Source organism: Chelon labrosus (assembly GCF_963514085.1).
Source record: "Chelon labrosus genome assembly, chromosome: 12".
NCBI lineage: Eukaryota > Metazoa > Chordata > Actinopteri > Mugiliformes > Mugilidae > Chelon > Chelon labrosus.
Window position 1 is genome coordinate 378,293 of NC_140345.1, and position 19,356 is coordinate 397,648.

Genomic DNA, 19,356 nt, shown 5'->3' on the forward strand with positions numbered 1-19,356 from the left:
AAAAAAGAAAAAAAAAGAAAGAAAAAGGGGAGAGCTCAAGACCTAATATACTCTGTATTTGTTTTTTAAATGTATAACCTCCTGAGACCGGCCCATTCATTTGTGCCCTTTGTAGTGGACATTTTGTTTACCTGTATTTCCATTGAATATTTGGAGGTACCCTATCAAGCTCTGTTGTATTATGTAGAGGACATCCTGGGCTTTCCAGTGATGTGCCATGTGATTGGTTAGCATGCTGGGAACTTTACTTTTTCTCTCTATCAAGATGGCCGCCATAGCAACAACCACATTTTATGGAAAGGGGAAAGGCAAGTCAAATATTCATTATTTAATGCTATTTCAACCATTATAATTATATATATTCTTGTTTATTCACATATCAATAACAACATTTTTACATCTGAAAACAGTTTCATTTATTTTATTCCGAAATAACAGTCATTTAATCAATGTCAACTGTAGTGGACACCAGGACAAGTTTAATGTATTTAATGACTGCACATTGTTATAGGGGAAAGAAGTAAAGTGGAGAGGATTCTTTACCGGATAATAGAGGGAGATTCAGATTTGGAGCTGTCACATGAGGAAAAGAATGAGGATGAGTATCAACCTGTGATAGGGGAAGATGAAGATGAAGACGGAGAGGAAGAAGATACAGGAGAATCTGATGAGATTGAGTCAGAGCCAGAGAGGGAGCAGGAAAATCGTCGTGTTTTATGGGCCAGGACTAATGTGTTATGATTTACTTTATATTCTTTACTTTGAGTTTACTTTCCTCTGTATTTTGTCTTTCCCACCTGGGTAAAATAATTTCCCCAGGAACCCCTGCTTTTCTGAGAGAAACTGAACATACACATATGCATGTATGTTACAGCCATGATGTATTTGTCTTATCTGTTTTTGCTGCTCATTGGGAGGTTCAGACATTATTTTATTTTTCAAGCCCTTGCAGTCTCCTTTATGATTTCTCCATGGGCTTTTGGAAGCCTAAGTTTCCCACTTTACAGTATTTGCACTTCTAAAAGACTGTGTGCTTAAAAACCCAAATGGAGCCACTACTAATTTAGAATCAAGACTAGTCTGAACAGAGTACAAAATGCACCCATAAATCCTTGATGCTTTTGTTGAGAACCTTTGAAATATCCAAGGTAAAGTCTCCAGCCACGCCAGGAGCTCTCTGAAACTGTACTTTTTTTTTGGCACAGCAAAGCTTTAAGGCCACTGATGCTTAGCGGGTAAAATGTTTGTTTTATGAGCAGAGATCACACCTCAGTTGATGCAAGGTAGTTTATCTGCAGACAGGACCTGAGGGAAATAGGCGGAGGGACGAGAGGGGTGGGGTGCGGAGATGGATGATGGTCTTCAGACGCAGAGGAACCTAGGGAGTGAGACTCAGGGCTCAGGGTGGGGGGCATGTCTCAGGAAGCTTTGGCTTGGGGTTTTGTTGGATGATGAGTTTTGTTGGAAAAACTACTGTTGGCACCTACTGCAGGACCACACAAGTGCTACAAATGAATGTCGACAATAGACCAGCAGTCTCTGGAGGTTGACTTTGCGGATCAAATATGTATTTTCTGCTCGGACTGGATCTATGGTTTTAGAGTAACTGGTCACCCTAAAATAAAGTCTGATGATAGCAGAGAGAATACCCTTTGTAAATATTGCGAATGGTGTTTTTCAGCCTAATTCCATTTGAAGAGAAGTGGCTAACATTCCATGTCAGTGGGCACCAAATGCAAGATGTTCCTCTGCATAACTAAAAAGAAAACATGCTTCCAGGATTATCACCGTTAAAATGAAGAATTGCAGAACTGTCACTGTTCTGTATCTCCACTGTCTCCATGCCACTATAGCCTATCTAACGGTTCACTGTTGAATTTAATACATGTTTTTGTCCTTGGAAGGTATAAGCAACCGATGAGTTACACCAAATTTTATTTTGTTTGATCAAATGAAATGTATTCTTGGGTTAATATCCCCCTACTGACATAATCTGCTTATTTTCTACATGTTCCAAATGTTGTCCTATTTTAACATGGACATCGTCCTGTTGTCCTCTACAGTGGACATGCTGTAAAATTTAAACTACAAATAAATTTGAAAAAAAAAAAGTTGTAAGGTGTTTTTTTAGGCTCAAGTAGATAGGAAAACACAGAAAAAGGAAATTGCAAGACACTTTTTTTCCCTTGGTTCTCAGGAGGATAAATATTTTTTTGGGCTCAGAGAAATCTATAAATGCATAATCTAGACTGACAATTTAACTGAATTATTATGCACTTCTATTACTATTTGTTTATTGACTATATTTTATTTCATCCTTGTATTTTCAGCTTATACTTATACCTTGTTTTTTATTTTTGGATTTTTACTTTGGATTTTTTGGGGGGATAGAAATGGCATCTAACAGGCCTAATTATTTTAGAGAATGGAGGCGACAAAGAGCGCTAGTTGATCTCCTTGCGGCCTCAGAGAATGACTCTGACAGTGAGCATGTTGGTGCAGTTGCGGCAACACAAGGACAAGGTCACTCTATTGGTGAAAAAAGCCAAAATGTGACTGTGTCAGAGGAGGGCATACAGGAAATGGTGGCACAAACTGGCCAAGATGACTCTCTGTGGGATGCTGAATACAGGGATAATGGAGACAGCAGTGAGGCTGAGGCTGAGTTTTATTTTTCCCATTCTGACCCAGAGAACACTCCATCCTTATCTGAGGATCTGGCAGCATGGGCCACTGCCACTACTCAAACGCTTTCTGCATTAAATGGCCTGCTGAGAGTTTTGCGTTCCCATGGACACAGACTATCTAAGGATGGCAGGACATTATTGGCAACAGCCTCATCAGTTGAGGTAAAAAATATGTGTAATGGCCAGTACATTTACTACACAATCCAGACCGGTGTTCTCCACTACCTTTCCCAAAATCCTGACTTTACAGGCAACATAGACCTTATCATAAACATAGATGGCTTGCCTTTATTCAAGTCCAGCAAACAACAATTTTGGCCAATTCAAGCTAAACTTCAAGCCATTTTTGGTGGCTCTGTATTTTGGCTCAAGCAAACCACATCCTCTTACCGACTGAATGATGAATGATTTACTGGAGGAACTGCATGACCTTTTACAAAATGGGATATCACACAGCAACAGAGAACACATAGTCAATGTGAGAGCTTTCATCTGCGATGCCCCAGCTAGAGTGTTTTTGAAGTGTGTTACCGGCCACACCGGTCTTCATGGATGTGAGCGTTGTGTTGCAGTGGCCAGCAAGGTTGAGGGAAGGGTTGTTTACTTGGATAAAAGCAGTCAAGAAAAGCGTACTGATGACAAATTCAGTCAGCTTGACTATGCACAACATCAAAAAGAGCTATCACCCCTTGTTGGAATCGAAATTAATTGTGTCTCACAATTTCCCCTGGACCATATGCATTTGATCTTTCTTGGAGCTGTGAAAAAAATTCTTATCTTTTTGCTGCGAGGCCCACCCACTTGCAAGTTGAGAAAAGAGCAGAGGGAGGCATTCAATCAGAGGATGATTCAACTGAAGGGTGCCATGCCTGCAGAATTTGCAAGACAGCCACGATACTTGGAAGAACTTGATCGATGGAAAGCAACAGAGCTTCGCCAGTTCCTGTTATACACAGGACCACTGGTGTTGAAGGATGTGTTATCTCAGGACTTCTACCACCACTTCCTCTCCTTAACTGTTGGAATCTCCATTCTCTTGGAGGAGGATGAGCAAAAGAGAGGGGCCTATCTGGATTATGCCCAAAACCTACTGACACACTTTGTGGATTCAAGTGCAGAGCTCTATGGTCCTACCTTTAGCACTTATAACATCCACTCCATAAAGCACATAGCTGATGATGTTGTTAACTTAAAATGCTCCTTAAATTGCATTTCTTGCTTCCCATTTCCCAGGTCGAGCAGGCAGAGGAGGGAGAGGGGGCCAGAGGAGATCGTGATCGCCTACAAAGTGTTTTTCAACTGTGTTGGTGTTTACAAGGTGTTAACAATTTTGGTCTCTTTTTTTATATATATATATGTTTATTGCACATACAGCTAAAAATAAAGAGACCACTGCTGCGGTTAAAAATTGGGATTATTCCACCAATGTTGATTTCTAAACTCCTCCTAAATTTGAAAAGTAGTGTTGTGTTCTAAAATGAATATGAACCTATTTTCTTTCTGCATTATACAACGTCTGAAAACACCAGAATTGTTTTGTCATTTTGACCTGTTGCCATTTTCTGCAAATAAATGTTCTAAATGACAATATTTTTATTTCCAATTTGGGAGAAATTTTGTCAGTAGGTTATAGAATGAAACAAAAGTGTTAATTTTACTCAAACACATAGCTATGAATAGTAAAACCAGAGGAACTGATCATTTTGAAGTGGTCTCTTCCCATAGCAAGGCAAAATTGAAGATGAGATCTCATTTATGTCACATTTACGTCTCCTAGACATAAATGAGCACTAATCGAGACCAAAGTTGTTTTCTCATTCTTTTCAAATATCTCTCTGAGAAATAAGTCTCACAGAGAGCATTGTGTGAGATCTCTAAAGTCTCTCACAGTTGTCTCTTTTCCAGATCTCAGCTAAGAGAAAAATGAAACATGTTGTTCAAATATGTCTCAAATATGTCTCATATCTCCACTTCCATAACACATTTAGGAGAAATGATCAAGACATGGGACAGACATTGATAAGAGGCGGCTGTGGCTCAGTAGGTAGAGCGGGTTGTCCACGAACCAGAGGGTTAGCGGTTCGATCCCCGGAATGTGCCACATGCTGAAGTGTCCTTGAGCAAGACACTGAACCCCCAGTTGCTCCCAGTGCGTGGCACTGGTGTGTGCTTGTGTGAGCGAATGGGTAGATGTGTCTATGACTGTAAAGCGCTTTGAGTGCCAATAGGTAGAAAAGCGCTATATAAAAGCAAGGCCATTTACCATCTCTTTTAGGGCTCATAATTCTCAAATTTGTCTCAAAAGTTTCAAATTCATCTCATGATGATACAGTTACAAGATCTCATCTGTTTCTCCCACTTCTCAAGTATTGCTCAAATGGTTATCTCAACTTTGTCTTAGTGATGTCTTGTCTCTTTTTGCTGCTATCTCTTGCTCCTAAGGGTCCCTTAGGAGAAGCAAATCAGAAACAAATGATCACAGAATGATACGAATATGAGAAGCTCAAACTGATCTCAGGAGACGAGATTGAACAACAGATGAGCAACGTATTTTTCCTATGGGTTAACTTTTTCCAGAGCTGTATGTGTAAGAATCATGTTGGTCTCATTAGTTTTTAGTTTTTCAAAAGTGTTCTGATTATGTTTGTGTAATAAAACTTTAAAGAAATTGCACTTTTGTGTTGTCAAACTTATAATTTCCCCCCAAAGCTAGGTTCTGTTAATACATTGTATTTATATAAATGTGTTCATTTATAGCAAAAAATATTTTTAATATCATTTATTATTCATTAAATGTATGTTTTATCTATATGTAAACACTGTAATTGTTTTTACAGTTAATCAGTCAATTTGAACAGATAACATTTCAACGCTGAACAAACGTTAAAACGACGTCGAGACCTAGACGCAGCCAGGGGGTTTAAAAGTAATGCTGAAATGCAGGTTGAAAAGACGTCAGATCGCAACGTCAACATCTTTTGTCTACCTGCATTTGTCAACCTCTTCATCTGTGTTACAACATGACGTTGTGGAGACGTTGTTTACGACAGTTAAAAAGACGTCGAGGTTGCAACGTGACGTCGTTTCAATTTGCATTTCAGCATTACTTTTAGACCTCCTGGCGACGTGTACGTTTAGACGTCGTTTCAGCGTTTATTAGATGTCGAAATGTTTGCAGGGATGCCCTCAGTTCAGCGGCATACTTCCACAGCCACGCACAACTTCAACTTCAAAAACAACTCAAGACCACCGTCTTTCTTAAAGAGACAGCGCTATTTTTGTAAAGGTGCAGTGCACCAGTTTTTCTTGATAAAAATAAAAACAAAGCTGGATAGAGCTTTTAACACTGTAGCACCAATTAATATGACTATATATACACTGTTACCATTTTATCTTTGTGTAATGCATAATAGTTGATCAGAAAGTATTTGCTGTTGGGTGGAAAACTTGTCGTCTAAAACCATTCCTTTGTTATTGTAATTATTGGTGAAAATACTTTCTTTTTTTTCTTTTAACTAAAATTGACTAAAACTAGACTAAAACCTTTCTGAGTTTTCGTCGACTAAAACTAGACTAAAACCTTTTTGAGTTTCCGTCGACTAAAACTAGACTAAAACCATCACATATAGAAATGACAAAAATGTGACTAAAACGAATAAGCATTTTCGTCCAAAAGACTAAGACTAAGACTAAATCTAAAATGGCTGCCAAAAACAACACTGAACTGCATAAGACTGTTGAGTGTGCCACTGTTTCTAAATATACTAGCCTGGGAGTGCTGTCGATCAAGAACAGGATCTAGAACATAGTTAAAATCGCCACCCATAATTAGGGCCCGAGCAACGAAGTGCAGGGGCCCAACGGGGCCATGCAACGGAGTTGCAAGGACCCTATTGTTTTCGTACTGTTCGGACGTTCACTCGACGTTGAGAAAACACGTCGCTTGGCGTCACAGTCTGCACCTTCAGAGGACCAAACTTCGACGTGCAAAAACGACGTTGAAAAGACGTTATTTGAACGTGTCTTTGCGCAATGGGAAGAGATACTTAGAGATACTTAAGATGTATTCTTAATTTTATTTTTAATCATCTTTTGTTGTATGTATTTCAGTTTTACGGTAAACTTCAATTGGGAGTGACAAAATAAATCCTTGAAGCCAGAAGACTTTGCCTCTCATCGGAGAACTGGTAGCTATCGTGCCACGGTGCATTGTTACTCCTCTGTATCCCCTGACAACTGCAGTGATCCCGTCCTTGCCGGTCGCCGACGGGCGTGGGATGCGAGGGCCCGTTCAACGCTGCTTGCAGCTTTAATTATTATTATTAGGGCCCGAGCAACAAAGTGCAGGGGCCCAACGGGGCCATGCAACGGAGTTGCAAGGACCCTATTGTTTTCGTACTGTTTCTTTTTATTATTATTATTTTTCAGGAACTTTGGAAAATTCTACGCATGCCTAAACATGCACGAAAAGTCCTGAAAATTGGCAGAAAGATTCGTTTGCCCGAAAATTGTTAGTGTATATGGGCCACAAGCATGGGCGTGGCAAAATGGCTCTGTAGCGCCACCTACGGACCATCTACGGACCAGCCCCTGAAGCCCGTTGCATCTAAAAATCTGGAAATATGTCACTTATATGTAACATCCCAGGACGCACAAAAAAGTCTTTTGGAGCCATATTCTAAACCCAACAGGAAGTCTGCTATTTTGATTAAAACAGTGAAAATTGGACTAAAAAATCGTTTTTTAGAGTTTGTAATTCAGGCATTAAACCTTATCAGATTGACTACAAAACGATGGAATTAGGTAGTTGAAAGCTAGATGAACATAAGAATATAGGTTTATTGACTTTTCGTTGAAGTGGTGTGGGTCTCCTGGCCCCTGAAAGTTTTCATGACCCGCCATGAAACAGGAAGTTGCATTAAACGTGCTTTAAACGTGCTTTAATTCAGTCCAAAGTGCATAAAACTTTACAATATTGTTACTGGTCCCTAACTGAACACATCTGTATGTCATTATTCATGCAATTATTGTACCTATTGTGAACAGGAAATGTCTGATTTATCTGGTGTCTGTTGTATGAGCTATTGTTCCTGTCAGGATGATTTTTATTGTCTTCAGATGGTATCAGGACATACTCACGGTTGTCGTGATCACTCCCTGCGAAAATTGTGAGCTTTCGTTAAACTTTGGGCAGTGATGGTAGTGAAAGTAAAATTTTTCACCGCCTCACTGATTTTATCATCAGTGCACACGTAGTTCGCTACTTTGTCCAGCAGATGGAGCCAAAGCATTTCTCTCTGCTGGCTGAATGTCAGTGTGTGTTGGTTAAACTTCTAATGATTGGTGAGGCTGTTTTAACATACTTTGATGACACAGAGAGAATAATTATACAACTGCTTGTTGATGCCACAGAGAGAATACATTCAAAACAGCCATCTGTCACATATGATTTGCTCTGACAAATATGATTTGCTCTGACAAATATTGAATTGCATTGACTGTGCATCGTGCCACGGTGCATTGTTACTCCACTGTATCCCCTGAGAACTGCAGTGACCCCGTCCTTGCCGGTCGCCGACGGGCGTGGGGTTCTAGGGCCCGTTCAACGCTGCTTGCAGCTTTAATTACATTTGAATCTGACAAATTTGGCAAAGCATTATAAAGGTTCTGAAAAAAAAGTGTATTGTGGATATACATTTACCAATATTAATGGTAGGGAGTTCAGAGTCCCACTAACTATCACATACCTGCCCCTATGGTCTGAAATTGTTTGGGAGTGGATAAATGGTATATTTTTTCTTATCAAAATTGCTACTCCTCTTGATTTTGTACTGAAGTTCGACTGATAGACCTGTGAAGCCCATGAGGGACAAATTATTTTTGCTGCTGTTTTTTTAATGTGTGTCTCCCGAAGAAAATATATGTCAGATTTAAGCGACCATAAATGAGCATACACCTTCCTTCTTTTCAGTGGACTGTTCATCCCTCTTACATTCCAACTAGTTATTTTAACTTTGTTCTGTCTATGTGAATCAGCTAACATAGTATCTGTGTGTATATATAAAAGAAAACATTTACCATGACTGTGGGAGGGCATACTCAATAAATCCAAACTGACAAATGTGCTGAAAAACATCCCATAACAAACACAAAAAAGTTCCCTACAAACACAGGAGCAATGCCTCCATACCCCTAACTTTAAGTTAACACTAGACTCCACTCTGGATCGATCTGGCCCTGCACTTCTCCCTGATGATTTGAAAAGCCTGCCATTTCTTCATCATGGCCGAAGCGAGATCCGGAAAGATGTACACCGGGCGCCCATCATATTGTAGAGGAGCCTTCTCTCTTGCGAGCAGTAGCACAAGCTCTTTCACCTGACAGTAGTAAATCCTAGCGATGATGGCTCTCGCTTTGCCGTCTGCAGCCGGAGCCAAGCTCCGGTGAGCCCGGTCCACTTCTCCTTAATCCCGACAATACGAATATTCTGCCGGTGGGAGCGGGCCTCAAGGTCTTCTAGCTTAACATGTTGCTGCTTGTATTGGGAAGCCAACGCGTCGTGTCTTGTCATCCCTCTGTAGATAACACCTGCTCGCTGACTTTGGTTAGGGCAGCTTTGAAGTCCGAGATAACTCCGTTAAGCTCGATGAACCTCTTGTCAACCCTGCTACCCAGCGTGTTTATAGCTGTCAGGATGTCTTCAATGGTAGTAGGAGCCGGGGAGCTGGCTACGCTAGCGCTAGCTTCACCCGCATCTGTTAGCACGGCACAGTGGTCACCTAAGTCATCCTGCCCCGGGACATTTGTCTTGCTTCTTTCCTTTACCAGTTTTCTTCATCTCGACTAAAATGTTGTTCACTTTTGGCACATGAAATAATGATTTAACGTCTTATGCGTGAGGCAAATGGTGAAATCGAGGTGGAGCTCCCCTAACACACGTCTACTCCATATCGAAACCAAACCAAACCCCCTCTCAACAGATTTGAGTGGGTTTAGCTCTAGGTGGTTCTGACTGCACCAGAGGACCAGCTGTTCCACTTCCCTTCTGTATGCAGACTCGTTGCCGTCCCGGATGAGTCCAATGACGGTGGTGTCATCTGCAAACTTCAGGAGTTTCACAGAAGGGTCCCTTGAGGTGCAGTCAGTAGTATAAAGGTAGAAAAGCCGTGGGGAGAGAACACAACCCGGGGGGGCGCCAATGCTGAGGGACCGGGTGCTGGATGTGTAGTTACCCAGTTTCACCTGCTGCCTCCTGTCAGTCAGGAAACTGGTAATCCACTGACAGGTGGAGGGGGGCACAGTGAGCTGGGACAGTTTTTGGTGGAGGAGCTCTGGGACGATGGTGTTGAACGCAGAGCTGAAGTCCACAAATAGGACCCATGTGTAGGTCCCTATAGAGTCTAGGTGGTGCAGGATGTAATGAAGAGCCATGTTGACTGCATCATCTACTGACCTGTTTGCTCTATAGGCAAACAGATGTCCTTCAGATGGGCCAGCACTGGTCGTTCAAAGGATTTCATGACCACAGATGTCATGGCGACTGGTCTGTAGTCGTTTAATCCTGTGACAGGGGACTTCTTGGGAACCGGGATGATGGTGGAGCGTTTGAGGCAGGAGGGGACCTCACACAGCTCCAGGGAGTTGTTGAAGATCTGGGTGAAGATGGGAGCCAGCTGGTCAGCACAGACTTTCAGGCAGGACGGAGAGCCTTCCAAATCCTCTGTCTCTGAAAGAGTTGATGCACATCCTGTTCGCAGATCCTCAGTGCAGGCTGGGGGTTGGGTACGTGGGCAGTTTGGGGTGCGGCTAGGCCTTTTGTGATGGAGATGGTGGGGCAAGTGAAAGGTGTGAAAGTCCTTTCGAACCTGGAGTAGAAGTCACTGAGGTCCTCAGCCAGGTGGGGGCTCCCCACAGGGTGGGGGGATGGTCTCCTGCAGTTGGTAATGGTCTGCAGGCCTTTCCAAATTGCAGAAGAGTTGTTGGCAGAAAAACGGTCCTTCAGCTTTTCAGTGTAGTTCCTCTTTGCAGCCTTGATCTCCTTTGCCAGCTTGTTCCTGGCCTACTTGTACAGGTCCCAAACCCCACTCCTGTAGGCCTCCTTCTTGTCCTGGCATAGTCGTCTCAGTTCTTCAGTGAACCATGGTTTGTTGTTGTTGAACGTGCAGAAGGTTTTGGTCTGCACGCACATGTCCTCACAAAGATGTCACAGTGTCAGTCAATTCATCCAGGTCTGAGGCTGCTGCCTCAAAGACACTCCAATCAGTGCAGTCAAAGCAGGCCTGTAACTGCATCTTTGACTCGTCTGTCCATCTCTTCACAGTTCTGACTGCAGGCTTAGCAGATTTCAGCTTTTGCCTGTACGATGGGATGAGGTGGACCAGGCAGTGGTCAGAAAGTCCCAAAGCAGCGCGGGGGACAGAGCGATATGCGTCCTTTATTGTGGTGTAGCAGTGGTCCAGAGTGTTCATGTCCTTGGTGGGACACAGCACGTGCTGTCTTTATTTAGGCATTTCCAGTTTAAGATTTGCTCTGTTAAAATCCCCGAGAATGATAGCAGAGAGTCCGGGTGTGTTCTTTCCACGTCTGTACCCACATGGAAAGACCCTATATTGTTTTCAATATATTCATTTCAAATGCTGCATATATATAGCACATATGCGTATATATGAAAACATCCAATTTTATGTATGTCACATATATTCAAAACCTATATTAAAACCTATATGTTTATATAGGTTCTTTCCGTGTGGGCAGACAGTTCCGTGCAGCGGTCCACACGAACAGCTGGAAGCCCGGCAGCCGTAGTGCGCTGTCCGGGATGTGTTCACTGAGCCAGGTTTCAGTGAAGCACAGGGCAGCTGAACGGCGAAAGTCCAAGTTCTTGGTTAGGAGAAGGAGCAATTCATCCATTTTGTTAGCCAGAGAGAGGACGTTTCCCAGGTATATGGACGGGAGAGCGGTGCGTAATCCCCGCTGCCACAGCTTGACGAGCGCTCCAGCTCGTTTCCCACGCCGGCGTCTCCGTCTAAATCCACAGAGTGCTGCTGCTCCTCCGACCAGAATCTCCAAAAAACAATCTGGCTGAGGGAAAACCAGAGAAAAAAGTCCGGCTCTGGATAGCCCTATGTTCAAGAGTTCTTCTCTGCTAATTTTAATAGCAGAGGGAGTGCAGAAAACAACACTAAAAAGTAAAACAGCAACAAGTACTCGAAAGCACAGTACAGAGGCATCCATCCGCGGCGCCATCTTGGATCTAAAGCCTAATTAATGAACTAATCCTTTGCTGCAGAGGTTGGTCATCCTTTCCTCTTGAGAGTCAGTTTCATTGTAGCATTTGATAGTTTTCACGACTGAACTTGAGGATACAAAGTTCTGGATTTAATAACCTTAATGTCTTAAAAGTAATAATGGAATGTCGTATCTTTTTAATAGGTTGAGAGGTTTTTGCCATAATAGCACTATTCACTGTAGAGACCTGTGTACATCTGGTGATGTCAAACACATTAAGAAGACAAGAAATTCCACAAATTGGAAAAAGGTGGCTATGTTGAAAACATATTCTGGTTTGTTTAAGATGTATTTGTTCCTTTGCCAATTTGTTCATTCATATTATTGATGTATTCAGTATTAATCTACAATGTTGAAAATAATAATAAAACATTGAATGGGAAGCTTTTGACTTGGTATGTGTTCTGAAACAAGGTATAAGGATGGATTGATCTGAACTTTTATAGTATTAGTAAGAGTGATTCATTTCAAACTAAAATTTTAAAACAGATTCACAGATATTCTTTTCCTGTATTCCAGCTACAAGACAGCTAAGAGCTTCAAGTCTGACACAGTAAGGAGAGTGAATCATAATTCCCTCAGAACTATACAGGGGACGGCAAATGGGGCTTTTGAAATGCAAAATGGCTAATTCTTATGAGAGGCCGTTATGTCAAACACAAAACTCTCACATACACACGTCAAACACTCTCACATACACATGTCAAAATGCTCTCACATACACATATCAAATGTGAGTAGAAACAAAGGCGTTTGAGTAGAAAGGGATGTAGTTTGAGTAGAAATGAAAATCCTACCAGAATATCTCAGAAGTGTCTCTGAACCTTACTCGGTAAGTGAATTTGGAGTATATGTTAGATGTCAGTGCCCAACATAGCTAGCCTGGTAGCTGAAATTAATCTAATTAGCCAGCTAATGAATTAGCCTTTGGCTAGCCTTCCAGCAAGGCTCTGGTGTGTTAGCGAGACTAACAGGAAGTTAACAAGAGGCTAACGGGAGCTTGTAACGGTTATCAAACCGGCACCACAGTCAAAACTTAATATTGTGTTAGCGTTAAGAGGGGTGATACTTTTCAATAAAGTGTGTCAGTTTGAGGTTGGGAGATAATAGTCCACCACGTAAAGTAGGTGGACTATATATTTTCATATATATGCATATATGCTATATATATATGCAGCATATATGTTATCATATATGCTGCATATATAACGTATATATGCAGCATATATGCACAGATAAACTGCATATAGGTTTCATATATCTTCATATACCCACACGGAAAGAACCTATATGAAGATATATGCGCATATATGAAACCATATGCAGTTTATCTGTGCATATATGTTGCATATATTTAGCATATATGCGTATATATGAAAACGGCCAATTTTATGTATGTCACATATATTCAAAACCTACATTAAAACCTATATGTTTATATAGGTTCTTTCCATGTGGGGAGAAAACATCTAAGGAGATTGCAGAAACTACTAAAATTCGGTTAAGAGCTGTCCAATGCATTATTGAAAAGTGGAAGGATAGTGGGGAACCATTGTCTTTGATCTCTGGAGCAATGGAAGAAGGTCATGTGGTCTGATGAGTGCAGATTTACCTTGTTCCAGAGTGATGGGGGCATCAGGGTAAGAAGAGAGGCAGATGAAGTGGGGCACCCATCATGCCCAGTGCCAGTGCCTACTGTACAAGCCTGTTGGGGCAGTGCTATTATCTGGGGTTGCTGCAGTTGCTCAGGTCTAGGTTCATCAACATTATGTGCCCAAAGAATGAGGTCAGCTGACTACCTGAATATATTGAATGACCAGGTTATTCCATCAATGGATTTTTTCTTCTCTGATGGCACGGACATATTCCAAGATGACAATGCCAGAATTCATCAGGCTCAAATTGTGAAAGAGTGGTTCAGAGAGCATGAGACATCATTTTCACACATGGATTGGCCACCACAGAGTCCAGACCTTAACCCCACTGAGAGTCTCAATCCAAATTGGTTGTTTCAACTCAGACCAGACACTGTGAATCTCTTTGATGCAATATATGTAAATATTTTTTGTACATAACATATTCGTTGGCCGTATTCTGTTTTTATTCTATTCTATTTTTTTTGTATCTTCTGCATCTCGCACTGTTGTTTCCTGCCGCTGTAACGCCCTAATTTCCCCACGGGGATGAATTAAGTCTTATCTTATCTTATCTTATCTTATCTTATCTTATCTTATCTTATCTGTCTTTGGGATGCGCTGGAGAAGGCTTTACGCAGTGGTCAGACTCTCCAATCATCAATACAACATCTTGGTGAAAAACTGATGCAACACTGGATGGAAATAAATCTTGTGACAATGCAGAAGCTTATCAAAACAATGCCACAGCAAATGTGTGCTGTAATTAAAGCTAAAGGCAGTCCAACAAAATATTGGAGTGTGTGACCTTTTTTTTGGCGGCAACATTTTTTTGGCCAGGCAGTGTAACTGTCAGAAATAAACCTGTAACTAAACAAGGACAGATGAAGTAACACAGAGAATGTTCACAACCTTGTTCCTTAAATAAATTATGTCTATTTGTCTGTGTAAAGTTGTCCTCTCTGTGATACATTTTCAAACTGTCATGTAACATCATCAGTTTGTATCATAAGATTCAACATGTACGCTTTACTCAGATGTATGTATCTATGACAGATGTATGTTTATCTCGTTTCTCCTGCTGTTCTCTTCTCTCTTTGCTGTTCTCTTCTCTCTTTTTTCTGTCTGTACCCGGCTGGCCTTAGGCAGATGGGTCCCTCCATATGAGCTGGGTTCTGTTCAAGGTTTGTTCCTGTTAAACGGGAATTTTCCCTTGCCACCATTGCTTTCAGGCTTGCTCTGGGGGTTTCAGGCCGGGTTTTGTAAAACGTCTCGAGACAATTTGTATTGTTACTGACGCTATATAAATAAAATTGAATTGAACTGAATTGGATGCAGACAGGCTACGGCTAGAGTGATGCACAACATGAGATGAAGAACTGGACTTCTTATCTGTGCAAAGAATACTTAGAAAGTCATCACTTAATCACTGATTTTATTTTTTATTTTAAATTAAAGACATTAAACACAAAATGACTAGATTTGTGAGAGCATTTTGACAGGTGTATATGAGAGCGTTTTGACATGTGTATGTGAGAGTCTAATTCTGAATAATGTTCCTAACGCCCCCTCATGAATTCTTCCTACAAATACACTGAAAGTCACATACTGAGTTTGCTGAGCTACTGTTAATCCACATCTTATCAAGGAACTGACTTCAATCTTTAACATCAATCCATTTCAGAATGTAAAATGTAAAAAAAAAAAAGAGAGAGACTAGAGGACAACAAGGATAAGAGAAGAGGGGATAAGGATGCATGACAGGAGAGGAAACAAGTGCAAAGGCAGAGGAAAGGAAAGGGAAAGAATTGTAGATAAGAAGACACTGAAGTGCAAATAAAAGGAGAGACAGGAAACGACTAGAGAGAGAAGCAAGATAAGACAAGCATACAGGAAAGTACACAAGGAATCGATGGACACAAGTTTGGAGAGAGGAGATGATAGTGGAGCGGACTACATCAGAGGAATCAAAGGGAGACGAAAAAAAATAAAAAATAGGTCTGGGAGGCATAAACGGGGAGAAGTTGGAACTTTGTTATCAGTGTGACTAAAACACCTACCTGTAATCTGGAAGGCAATGGAGAGGAGAGGGGGGACACTAGGCTTCTGCTGTCTTTGGGTCTGACCCGCTGTAATTACAGGGGAGATAGTGCTATTAGCTACACACACACGGGGGGACAGAGGAACTGTCCAGACAGTACTCAGAGTGAGGGGAAACGGCACACCACAGACACCAGACTAATGAAACAGCAGCAGCAGAGAGGCCACTGCGACCAGACGTATTTTGAGCAGATCAAACCTGTTGTCTTAGGTTAGAGCAGTGGTGGAAGATAATTGTTAGTTGTGGTTAATTTGTTTTGACATAGTGGACCCAAGGTTAATAAACAAAACACTACATGGAAGTCTGTTAATCCGGCCAGACAACTGATAACCTGAGAGCAGTAGAGCTTTGACAGCTGTGGATTCATCATAGCTAGATAATGAAGCCAAATATAAGAGTACATACCAAGCATATAAAGGAGCACTTCACAATTTTGTGAAATAGCAAATTGTCTGTCTTTTAAACCCTCAGATTGTCTCCTCTTCTGTTACTTCTGTTTCATCAGTGCTTTCCAACCACGAAAAGCTAAACCATTGTAGTCTGGAAGCCAGACAAACTTCCCTGTCCAGTAGTTTTATTTATTTATTTTTGTGATAGAATATGGAACCACACCGTTGTGAACCGATTATGCTCCAGTAAAGATCTGCTGGGGCATTTGGGCTTCATGTGGTGATGTACAGAAGAGTAATAGCGACATAGTTGTACATGTCATCTGAGCACTGTCGAGTTGAATTTGTTTCCAAAAACTGGCTCAGATTGGTAGTAGGACGCATGCAGAGGTTTTTCTCTCTGTATCAGTTGAAACACACCCCATAATGGAATCCCAATGGAGTGTTAGCAGACTTTTATTCTATTTGTGTTTGGCATAGCCTTCTTAGTCTGTGGCTTCAGAAACAAACTTTCTAGGTCATTTCATTCTTCCTGGCTGCCAGAGGTGGCAAATACTGTTACTGTATTTAGAGCAAACCCTGTCCTTTATATGACCGCAGCAGATTGCTAACTGCATCTGCAAATGTGCAGTATACCTGGAGATGGTGGGTGCTCAGAAGTGCTCTGTAAATTATTAAACTGCTGATTTTATAGAAATAACTCCAGCGGTTTTCTCTTATGAAGAATTGTGGTAGAAATAAAGTGTGCATTCATCACCTCTTCAATTCAGATCATTATTTTAGCATGTCATTTGCAGTGTTTAGTTGTTTTTTATTATTATTTTTATGTGCAGAATAAAAAAAACAACAACACACACATTCAACACACACTGTAAATAAGATGTGTGAAAGATGTTGGTAGAGACATTTCTAAGATTCAGGCTAGCTGCTGACCAGTCGTTATTAGGGGTGTAACGGTATTTGTATTCGTCCCTCGGTGTCTCGGTACGGGCGTCACGGTGCGGTGCACGCAGTCATACTGCGAATGCATCTGAGTAGCCTATTAAAAAAAAAAAGTTGAGTCCTCACTTCAATCCAGGTGACGGTAATGAGACTTAAAGCTGCCAGCAAGCTTCATTAGCCTACTGAAGAAGAAAAACAGAAGAAGAAGAAAAGTAGTGTGGGAACACTTTGGTTTCCTGGTGCAACATAACAGCGATGGGACGCGAATGGTGGACCTGACAGAGACTGTCTGCCGACGATGTTTCGCGGAGGTGCAGTACGTGGCTGGAAACACATCAAAAATGCTAACGCACATAAGACACACTCCTAATTTTATTCTTTTATCACAATATTTTCAAGAGATTTTCAGTTTTGGCACTATTTGAAATACTGCTAATGTGAGAGTATATTCACAACATTGATGAAAATGTTAGTTTCTTATAATGAAGTTAGCAAAGTTGCCAGTTGCTACCTGACTACCTCATCCCTAAAGGAAACTGTGCTTTTATTTTCCTCTGTATGAACAAAATGGATGAATGGTATGAGAACCCTCCTAATGCATTTGTTTTATGTTTTATTCTATTTTTTACTTTTATAACAGGAGGTGGTTTTTAGTTTTTTCAGTCAATTGGTGTCTTCAAAATAAATGAAAACCCATACCAAACTGTGACCTCCACACCAAGGTACGTAGCGAACCATGACTTATGTGTACCGTTACACCCCTAGTCGTTATGCTAAGCTATACTAACTGCTAACACACAGACACAACACTGATATAAGTTTTCTTGTCTCAGGCATGCAAAGAACTTGAATAAGAATATATTTCAAAATGCATAACTTCATCCCAATCAGCATGAACTTTAATCTGAATAAACCACATCTGATAATTAACCTTAAATGACTTTCGAGTGACTCCATGCGTGCCACCACAACCAGAGTTACACAACTGAGGAAGTGCTGGATGACACTACTGTGATTCTGATCTTGGGTCATATTGAAACTAATCCCCCATAATGATTAAGGTTAAGATTTGGGAGGTGGGAAACTGATTTCAGACCATGCCCCGAGGGGTTTCCCTGCCCTTTTTGCATGGTGATACTTATGCATGAGTCAGGGAAGAAAAACAGTGCTGTCTGCCTCTTTTTCTCAGAGGTATGCTGTGAGATTACCCCCCTCCAAATGAAGGGAAAATAAATCCTGTGCCAAGAAGATAAGAACCTTGTGCAAGTGTGTGTGTGTTTGGGCAAACCCTCTCACACACACACACACAAGTCATGCACTTATCTGTCAGCCACCCATGGCAATACCTCTCTTAACATGTTTGTAGTTATGAATGTTGAACTGTTTCTTAACGGAGGTTGTAGACACCTCACGTTTTATGAGTTTTTTAAAGGCACATGTTCTATAAGATCTCACCAAAGCTCTTCACCAGGGAAGAAAGACAAAGTAAGAATATTCATTCATTCATCTTCTGTAAGTTAATGTTCATACATGCATAAACCTCCACTTTTACAGTTTGTTGCATATTTAAAGGACCACAACTTCTCTTGATCATAGATAGATAGATAGATAGATAGACAACTTTACTGATCCCTTTGGGAGGTCCCCATGGGGAAATTGACATCTCCATCGCATACAGCACTGTCAGACATACATGTACACGAACTATAGACCCAAATACCAAAACACCCAGAAAAGAATAATAATAATAATAAATATTGTGACTGTACTGTACATATATGGTTATTGCATAAATAGAAGGATACCAGATGCATATTGTTATTGCACTTAACTATTGCACTCATGTTGTTGCAGGTTAGTTAGAAATGTTATTCAGTCCCTTTCTTTTTTGTCCTCATAATGTCATAAATGAGTTTGTAAAATTATTTAGAAAAAGATGGCGCTGTTAAGCTTTCAGATAATTCTACTACTCTTCACTGTACTAGTTACCTTTCTTGACTTAAGAATTTTATGTCTCAGATTTCTACAGCACTTGTTTGAACAACTGGTTGTTTTGCTACCTCAGTCTTTCTGTCCCTCTTGGAAACTCATCTCCTGATGTTTACCCAATGTAGAGCAAACAAGAGAGAGAAACCATCACATCAAGTGTTATTAGTGTACAGGATTTTTAGTGAAGAAATCTGAGACATAAATTTTACAAATCAAGAAACCAGCTAGATCGCTAATAAAGTGATGCACATTAATATTACATTTGAACATGGTTATTGTAATTTGATACAAAGTTCCCTTTAAATATGACTTCAGACTCAACATTT

At 40.9% G+C, this 19,356-nt stretch overlaps 1 protein-coding gene across 1 annotated transcript in view; it reads right to left on the bottom strand.

Annotated features, from left to right (window-relative positions):
* The window catches only part of LOC311496748 (thrombospondin type-1 domain-containing protein 7A-like), a 443,055-nt gene that overhangs the window by 292,759 nt on the left and 130,940 nt on the right, over positions 1-19,356 (bottom strand). The window contains exon 5 of the mRNA XM_084556712.1: positions 15,670-15,738. Coding sequence (XP_084412838.1) covers positions 15,670-15,738 — 69 coding nt within the window. The remainder of the gene's footprint in view (positions 1-15,669; positions 15,739-19,356) is intronic.